Source organism: Uloborus diversus, chromosome 3 (assembly GCF_026930045.1).
Source record: "Uloborus diversus isolate 005 chromosome 3, Udiv.v.3.1, whole genome shotgun sequence".
Lineage (NCBI taxonomy): Eukaryota > Metazoa > Arthropoda > Arachnida > Araneae > Uloboridae > Uloborus > Uloborus diversus.
Genome location: NC_072733.1, coordinates 80,993,431 through 81,003,653, shown reverse-complemented (window position 1 = coordinate 81,003,653; position 10,223 = coordinate 80,993,431). Strand labels below are relative to the sequence as shown.

General features: G+C 31.1%; 1 protein-coding gene across 2 annotated transcripts in view; it reads left to right on the top strand.

Annotated features, from left to right (window-relative positions):
* The first annotated feature begins 3,873 nt into the window (after positions 1 to 3,873).
* LOC129219369 (protein O-GlcNAcase-like) overlaps positions 3,874 to 10,223 on the top strand; it is a 97,837-nt gene continuing 91,487 nt past the window's right edge. For both annotated transcript variants that reach the window (XM_054853746.1, XM_054853745.1), the window contains exons 1-3: positions 3,874 to 3,921; positions 5,992 to 6,089; positions 6,648 to 6,778. In XM_054853746.1, the coding sequence (XP_054709721.1) occupies positions 5,993 to 6,089; positions 6,648 to 6,778 (228 nt within the window). In that variant the 5' untranslated portion in view covers positions 3,874 to 3,921; position 5,992. The remainder of the gene's footprint in view (positions 3,922 to 5,991; positions 6,090 to 6,647; positions 6,779 to 10,223) is intronic.

Below are 10,223 nucleotides of genomic sequence, written 5' to 3'. Positions count from 1 at the left end.
TTAAAAAATTTAATTTCCCAAAAACGGTAAGGCAGATAAAGTTCATATTTTGCACAAACATTACATTCATGATAAGGACCAACATTTGCAAAAATAAAGAAAATTAAAAATGTCAACAATCACAACCTGCCTGATCCTTACAGACAATGGCTCTTAAGAGTCTGGTGCAGCTTCAAACTTCCTTTAAATGACGACACAGTTCTTGAGAAAAACACTGGAGATTTATTTACAAATATGTACAAGAAATATCATTAACAACTGCTAAATTCACCATAGCATTTAGGCAAATATCAATTAACACTGTATACTCAACGATGACACACGTATTTACATACAAATATGCAAAAACACAGCGAAATGCCTCACAATAAACAGAGCAACGCTCAGACGAATCTCGGACAGCTCAAGAACATAACTGACCCTCCTTCAAATGCCACTCGGCTTTTTATACTGCTTTGGAAAGTTCGACAAAATTCAAAATGCTACTCGTATTTTCTTTTTATTCCATTCACAAATCTTGTCATTCAAAAATGGGAAGACCATATACTTTCAGTCGAATGTTAGGGGGTTGTATGTACAATACAAGAAGCTATTTACGGATTACGTTACTAAGATGATTTTAGATACAAAATGATGGAATAAACTCCTAATTTAGCCAGATTACAACAAATTAATCACAAAAATAATTAATATTTACAGAATATGTAACAACGTTTCTCTCTTTCCCCTTCAGGGCAATTCCATGATAAGGTCAACCAGATGATCAATTTTTCAAAATTAAAATTTCAAAACAAATAAGGTATCATTTTAAAGGTAAAGAGTTGTATATTTTGAAATGCCTGTCTAAAATTTGATGACTTTAGTTATAAATTAGTTACAGGAGGTTAAACTAAGGTTAACATCTTGTATTTTCAAACCATCTTGGTGACTCTCAAAGAAATTGTTTCTTCCAAAAAATACATGCTAATATTATGAATTAAGATGAATAACCATTTAAATATACAATGTATTGCTGGTGATGTTTTAAAAATGTGTAAAAATATAATTCATTTTGATTTGTAAAAGAATTCCTCTGGGGTACATTAAATGTTTTACATCCGACACCAAAATACGCTATTAATTTTGCCGAGCCAATAATTTTAAAGCTATATGCATGTATTTTTGGGTACAAAGTAAGATTTTCAATCTCATTGATGTAACCTATTTTCATTTTGCAACAAGTGAATATTTTTTATTGAAATCTAGGTGTCGGACGTAAAAAATTTCTTAAGTCCAACATTGTTACATTCCTTTAAACAGCATATGTTTTCAACGTGCTTCTCCTGTTTTTGCCTTTAATTTCAAAGTTAAAGTGAAACATGCATAAAAAACAACTTAGTGAATTTACTGTACATACATATAGGGTTGATTGGGATAAGTAGGATCCCTTTTGAGAACAGTTTGTTTTTGGAAACTTATGCAAAAGTTTCAAAAAAAAAAAAAAAATTGTCTTATTTTATCTTAGATATTATTAATAAACAGAAGTCCATCATTGTTTTCTAAAATAATGCTTTAATTATTCTTATGTATTTTTAAAAAATCGAATGGGTGTCGCACTTACCCCATAAAAGGGGTAAGTGGGTCACCTCCCTTTTAATTAAATTTAAATGAAGCATATCTAAATAAGGGATAAGGGGTTCATACATGATAAAGTATTTAAATTTTTAGTGTGAATTAGTTTTTTCAAATGCATCCATTTATGAGATACATACTGTCTTTTAAATCTGTATCATGGTAAATTTTAAAACAAAAAACAAAACTTCATTTATGAAATTTATTGAAAGTCTTTAGGTATATATTTTACTTTTACACCTAAAGGTGTGTTGAATGAATGTAATACAGGTAATTAAGATCAATTTTGACAAATTAGGCAAAACTATAAGTTGAAAAAGAAATTGGAAACACTAAATGACTGTGTCTATGTAAAGTTGGCTAAGGAAGAACCATTATCAACATTAGACCTATAAATCTTAATGGTTTTCTTTCACGTAAGTTTCACAAATAAACTAATCACCAGCTTTAGCAGTTTTTGTAGCTGAACTATCAAATCCTACTGTCATCATATTTTTCTTATACAGTAGAACCTCCATTAAAGGACACCTCCGAATAAGGGACACCTCTATTTAAGGGACATTTTTTCTGGTCCCAGTCCCTTTGATTAGGGACAACCATGTATTTACCTCTAATTAAGGGACAGTCACAAAAAAAGAAAAAGCAAGAAATAATGAATAAGCACATAAGAAATAGTGAATTTACTGGAATTCAAGTTTCACTTTTCCTCTAAAAATTGACGTGGGTTTGACATAAACATATGTGAAGAAAACAAGTAATGTATGCACAAAAAAAAAAAAAGAACTTTCTGAAATAAACATACATAATTTGCCCTCTCAACAATTTATTCATGTTGATGCAGGGCCAATGAAGAGTACACAGCAATTAATTAGCTTTGAATATAAAACTTAAGAATTATTTCTGTATGCTACAAAACTTTGCCATTACGAATTTTTTTATTAAATTCTAATTAATAAAAAAAGATAAACTTAGAAATGAATAATTATGAATTTATTTAACATAATAAGACATTTTCAGTATTTAATCTTAAGTGTTAATAGTTAATGTTTATTGTAATATTATACTACTAAGTACACAGCATGCATCAATTCATCCACCTCCCAATAAAGGACACCTCTATTTAAGGGACAAAATGCCTGGTCCCCTTAGTGTCCTTTATTGAGAGGTTCTACTGTATTTCACTAATACAAGTATTTCATCAGAGTTGCTTTTGATTTTCAAATCCTCACTGTTGTGGCGGGAACCACTTACTCCATAGTGTGAGACCTCTTATAGCGAAATTTTACGGGATAAGTAGGACCCCTTCCTCTAAAACAATTATATTAATAATACTTTATTCAAAAATTCTAACTGCAGTAAGCGCTTTAAGTTAAACTGTACATAAGGTTCAATGATCATAATAAAATAATAAAAACTAACCGGGTAACACTTCCTTGAAAAATGTTGCTTGAACTCGCCAAAAAATTTTTTTCAGATTTTTTTTTTGACTAAGTTCTCTGACCTAGAAAAATATTCCACAAAACCCAAATATATGCAAAACCAATCACTGATGAAATTTAACTTGATCAATATAAAAAAAAGTATAAAAACCATATACATATTTCAGTTTTAGGAGGGTGACCCACTTACCCCAGCGACCCACTTCCCCCAACCAACCCTACTTCTGAATTTACTTGGTAAATTTTGTTTCAGTATATGTAACTTATAATTTACATAATTATAACTCAATCTTTAGTATACTTGAGAATTAAGCTGTTTTTAAAATTAAAATGTAAGCCAATTCACAGGCTTTTAATAATTTTAAAGTGAACCACCAATTTTACTATTTGCGTGTTTACATCCGACACCAACTCTTTAAATTTTTTTAATTTATACTTTCGGGATCTATTTTGAAAAACTAACATGATCTTTTATTCACTGGGATGTAACAAGTATCTTGTAAATAAATTTAATTATTTTGGATCAGTTTATATTTGGTAAATGGAATTAAAACTGAGAAATGTTTCTTCCTTTTTTACGTCCGACACCATGGAACTGCCCTTCAAGTCAATCTATAATTGTTTAAATATAGATAAAAATTGAAAATTTCCAAGGTTAAAATTTGCTACTCCAATTTTGGGGTTTAATGGGAATAAAATCTAGAGGGATATGGTTCTATTTTCAATTAACAAAATATAAATATTCTGTTCCTGATATATATAACAGTTTGTTTCTAATGAATAGCTCAACTGAATAACATATTGAAAGATTCATTATAGGATTTTATGGCAGACCATGGACACCAGAACAAAGACGAGATTTGTTTGCCAAGTAAGTTTTTGAATTTGCTTGTTATTTATTAGTGCTTGTGATTGAACCATGATAGGATCGGAGTTTTAAATAAAAGTAAGTCTGAAACTAAACAAGCCAATTTCCCCGTGTACCTTTATCAAATGGTCCAGCTAGATGCATTTTTCAAGACTCTGCCAAAACTCTCTTATAGAGGGTAACAAGAAATAACATACTTTTAAATTTTAATGCAAATGAAAATATTATGCCAATACTTCAATATAAATAGGAATACATTATTTCTTCTAATATATTTCAAATTTTCAAAGTAGCTATCGTTAGCCTTAATACAGAGTGTCACAAAAATTTCGGCTGTGGGATGTAACTCTCTGATATTTTTTTCCCATTCCTTGCCTAAGGATTTCTTTAGGAATGCCGAAGTTTTATGAGATTTTGCACACCGGAGTCTCTTCAGATCATTATTCCCAAAATTCTCGGGACACTCTTGCCTTGGACGAAATTACCTGAACTCACCTTAACATAGATGTTTTAAAGAGTATTTTGGTTATATATAGTAACTAATTACATCAATCTTTATGTACTATAAAGACAAATAACGTATAAAATATAAAAACTAATAAATTTTGCATTTTCAATAAAAATAATTAAATCACTAAACTCTAGGTTGTGTATGAAGATAATAAGTAACAGCTCCATAGTCAGAGCAAAACAGCAAGAAAATATCAAGCAATTTTTTTATGGCATCTGGAAACTTCTGTTTTGTGCAAAAAATCTGTCAAAAGGAAGGCAATCTGAAACTTCTATGACAGGGCTCTGTTATGGTTATTCCAAACTGACGATCCCTAATGAAGTTTAAACTGCAGTCTCTGGTTGCTGCAACAAACTGTTTGGTACAGTTGCTTGTTGTACCAACAAAAACTCACTCTAAGCACCGGGCATGGTGAATAACTTTTTGCACTATTATTGCTAATTGGAATCTAATTATGTACTAAAAATCTTGGAGTTTTCATTATGCTGTTTCAACACAATATTAGAGCTCATATTTTTTAATTGAAGAGCAAGGTATTGAAAGTATGATTTGAAGTTTCAGTAGAAGCCTAGTAACTCTAAGGAAGCTGAATTACAGTAGAAGACCGTTATAACGCTGACTTGTATAACGCAATTCTCTATAAAACGCACAACTTTTCAGAAGTAAACAATACTTTGAAGTTTAAAAAATCCTTCTGTTTTGCTTTGCAAGCATAAAAATTGTTGAGACAAATTAAATTTTGAAAGTTTTTCATCTTTCCATCTTAATTCAAAGCTTTTAAAGGAAAATTAGTACTTACAGTTAATAGAAAATACCAGATGGCTCTTGAAATTCAGCTGTTATGCAAACCATGAAGCTAGCAGAAGTGCAGGATAATGCACTTTCTTTTGATTATGAAACATATTTATACAAATACAAAAGTGACGACCAGCAACAGGCTCTGGGCCCAACTAGACTGGCCCTAGTCAATTTACAATCCCCAGTGAAGATCAATGGCCCTCTTAAAACTATCTACTTCCTTGCTCATTACCACCTCTTCCGGTAAACTGTTCCAAGGTTCCACTACCCAGCTAAAATAATAATTTTTCCTAACATCCATGTTAGCCTGAGATTTAAATAGCTTAAAACAATGACCCCTTGTCCTGTTTTCAGTGCTAAACTTCAGTCCTGTAACATCTTTCATTTTAATAAATTTAAACTACTGAATCATATCCCCTCAGTCTCTTCTTTGCTCAAGACTGTGCATTTTTAGCCTTAATTTATTTGTGAATAACTAATTGTAATATTGTGCTTTAATACTCATTGCAGATGAAACTCATTCTGAAGTGCTAATATATAGATATATTCTGAATATTAGTTTCAAAATTTATGAAATGAGCTATATAACGCAAAAACCTGTATAACGCAAAAGCTCTGGTCCCAAGGTGTGCGTTATAACGGTCTTCTACTGTATAAGAAAAGCTGAATGTTGTTATGCATAATTTTGTTCAATTTTTTGCAAATTTAATTCTGTAAAATATTTGCTGAAAATACATTGTATAATTGTAAAATTTACTTTTCAGAATGAAAAAATTTGGCTTAAACACATACATGTATGCTCCAAAAGATGATTTTAAACACAGAGCTTACTGGAAGGAACTATATTCTGTTGAAGAAGTTGGTAAGTTTGCAAAAATAATTTCATTAGAAAATTTAGTTTCATAAAATGAAGTTTCAGTTGAAGAGATAAGCTTCTCTGGAGCTAGTTTCAGTTGAAAAATAAATAAAATAATTTACTAATAATAATTTTCAAATTGTACAGGCAAACTTCATTAACATGTAATTAGCTGGGCCATAATAATTACTTCCTGATATCTGGATTTCATCTTATCACATAAATTATTGAGTGGTTGTTAGCTCACGGAGCCAAAACATTTCATGCAAATCGTTTTTTTCACATTAAGTTATTTTATATTAAAAGGGTTTAGCTGTGTACATTTATAATTTTTTAGCACATAATTAATTATTGGATGTACTGTCTGATATTAGTAACATCTGGTAACTCTCAATTATTCCTCATTTTGCTAGATGCAGTACATTGCATTTCTAGTTAAAAGCTAGATAGTTGGTGTCCAACTACTAGTTATATGTTATGTTGATAGTTTCAGAACTGTTAGAGGCATATTTCAATTTTGCTTTATCATTTGGAATTTAGAAGTTTTTTTTTTTTTTTTTACAGAACATCTGACATCACTTGTTAAAGTTGCAGAAGAAAATGATGTGACCTTTTTCTATGCATTATCTCCAGGCGTAGACATATCATATTCAAGTGCAAAAGATATTTCTGCGCTTAAGAGAAAATTAGAACAAGTATGTATAAAATCAAACTTAAAATAATTATTGTTTTTATTTACAGGGTGAACTAAAAGTTTAATAGAACTTTTAGTCATAAAAAAGGAACTAGTTATACTATACCACTAGCCGACCAGTGTGGAACTTCGCACTGTGCTTTGAATCGTTTCATATGACGTTCCACTCTTTAAAAATTTCAAAGAAAGAACATTAATAATAGGAATCGAAAAAGGTTAACAGATTAAAGTAAACGGAAAAAAGTAAACTCACAAAAGAAGGCATGTAATTTGAAGATATCAGCTACAAAACCTTGTTAAATACAATGTTGTGATAATGTGATCATCACTCACCTTTTGAATGTACGTATTTCCAATGCAAACATAAATACAGTAGAGTCTCAAAAATCCGAGGTAATTGGGGCTCACGCCATTTTAGATTACTGAGACTCGAATTATCCGAAAAATTCTATAGACTACATAAGGACATGCGCTGTTTACTTCTTCTGCTATGAAAAGGAAATATTGTCTCCTCGAAAAATTTATCACTCAAATTTCAAGATAAATTAATGTTTTAATTTACCCTAAACGAGTCTTGATTGTTTTTTCTTTCTTGATGTCTGCACCTGCTTGTGTGTAAATTTGCAGGAAACCAAAAAATGCCCTTTAATCGTCCTCGAATAACCTTTGATGAGTTTTGTCGTGACATTTGTGTCTATGTGTGAGTGTGCGTAGGTACCTCACCTAATACAAAAACGTTAGTCATAGAAGGAGGAGAAAATTTCGTATATACAAATCGTACAGCGCCAAGTTTTGCACTTCCCTTTTTAATTGCAATCGGATATTCTAAAAGAGATGTTTATTCGTTTTTTAAGACAAAACAATGTTTTGATCTCAAGTTATATTTGAATCAACCAACTTCTTACGTTCTCCAAGGCATCACTTAATCCATCTCTAACAGTCGATGAATATTTCTTGGCGACTGTTATTGACATAAACCTTTCAATATCATATTATTACCTTATTGTATGTTGTTAGGAAAGTTCTACATCACAAAATATTTCGATTTTCAAATTAAAGTATTTTTTGTCTGTATAAAGTATACTCTTAAAACTGTCAACCAAAGCCTCGAATTAAGCTAAACCTCGGACTTTTGGGACTCGAATTTTCGAGACTTTACTGTATCATTAAAAGTGACTGAGTGACTCAAGAAAAAGCAGCAATTGTGCATGTGAAAAAACGGGTTGTGGCAAATACAGTCCTGCCTATGTGAGCATCTGACGGGAAAAAAAAACATTAAAGAGATATTTATTGGCACTACTTGAATTGACGCCATTCTGATTAACCGTATGACACTCCAACCAACCGAGCAGTTGCGCCTTCGTTTTCGAATGCTATTTATTTAAGCAATGTGTAATAAAAAACAGCAAAAAAGCTGTTTGCCGAAAAAAGAACATGTGTCTATGTTTTGTCATTAGCCGGCATGATACGCTTTAAAATTATTCGTAAAACATGGACTTTGATTAAGGAATGAGGAAATATCACGTAGTCATTGAAACAAACATTTTAGAGAAATAATAAATTAGATTGAAAATAAATGTTTTATTTTTTGAAAAATGATACAATTTTGCATAGTAGGCTGCTTTAACCGTTACGGCTTGAAATCCAGCACATATTTTTCTTTTAATCGAACATTTAAAATTCAAAACCAAAACCAGTTGAACTTTGTCCATTTTTTTAAAGTGTAATTTTTTGAACGTAGACAAAATGCAGCCCCTCCCCCCGTCCGAAAGCAGAGGAGTAGACAATGATTTCTTACTAATGAAGTTCATAATAATTTTAATTTTTTACATCGTATTCAACTAAATAGTTAAAAGTTTACTGGGTGAAACTCGTAACTTCAATTTGGCATAGTATTTTTTCATTTATATCAAATGTCGAACTCTGCTATGAGAAAAATATACAATTCAGCATACAATGTAAAAGTTTTTCTGCACAAAGAGGATTCCCTTGAGAACTGAATTTTTAAATCTAATACTTTTTTCTGCTTATACTATGCATGCTTAGTGGTCTGAACGGAGTCAAAACTTAAAAAAAAAGAAAGAACACCCTTCAGGATAGTCAACTCCTCTGAATAATAACTGTAGCCTGCATAAAGGAGTCGAAACGCCAAGTAGTATTTCTTTTCTTAAGGTTGTTATCTGTTGCATGTTATGAGTACATGTAATGCATAATATTAATCTAAATAGTTTATAATGTCGGACAGCCCGGGCAGGCCTGAAGTTCAGCTAGTTAATAGCCAAACGCTCTACCGAAAAAAAAAACTTTTCAATAAAACCGACCAACTAAGTCCATTGCTTTTAAGCTTGATTAAAAAAAAAAAAAAACAGGTTAATTGTATTTTTTTTTCGCCGAAAGCACCCAGAAAATTGGAAAACTATTAAAATTTTGCTTAAAAAAATCTGCATAAGAACTACAGGCTGTATCAAAGTTTTGCAACAGCTAGGGCCGTTTCCGAAAAATTGATTTTTACACCGTAAGTCTATTTCTCGTGATTGGCCGGCCCGACAAGTTTTAAAATGAGGGGTGAATTTCTTCACGAAATAAGAAAGATCTCGCATATCAACAGAAAAATAATCCACAGAAATAATATATAAGATAAGATATTGAAGTGTTTTTATTTTTGAAAATTCATACAATTTGGTATCGCTAGCTGCTTGAACTGCTGTTATGGCTTAGATGGCAGCACGTGTTCATCATTTAACCGAACAGTTAAAATACAAAATCATTTGAACTAAGTTTGTTTTTTAAGCGTAGCTTTTCGAATGTAGTAAAAATGTGACTGGCTATTTGTTTTTTGCCGAAAGAAGGAAAAAAAAATATGATATTTTACCCATCAAATTGTTATTAATTTTAATGTTTTATTTCGTATTCTAATAAATATTCGTACTTTAACTAAATAAAAAGTGTAATTTCAATTTGTGGTAGAAATTTTTTTGTGTACAAACTGTCAAAAACTGTCAATAGAAGAATCTGCATTTCAGTATAAAATTTTTTTTTGAAGCAAAAAACTTCAATTTGTAGTCTAAAATCTTAAACCTGATACTTATATTTTCGCTTACCTTATGCTTTAGTTTTCTGACCGGGGGCCAAAGCTTTAAAAACAAAACAAAAATCCAACTAAGCACTAATTTAGCTACCGGTTGCATCAAGGTTTCGTTTCTGCAAGGAGCATTTCCATCACATTTATTACCTCACTTGTGTTATGAATTGTTTTCATGTGTTCATGTTATGCACAACAGTTATCTACTTTTTGGATTCAGATCATCAGGGCGGACCTGAACACTCGTTCTTCTGGTTACCATTTGAACGCTCTGCCGATCGTGCAATTCATCTCTGTCGGTCACGGAGCAAGTTACTTATAAATTTAACTGAAAACCTGAGTCGGGTGCTTTAAAACAGGTTTT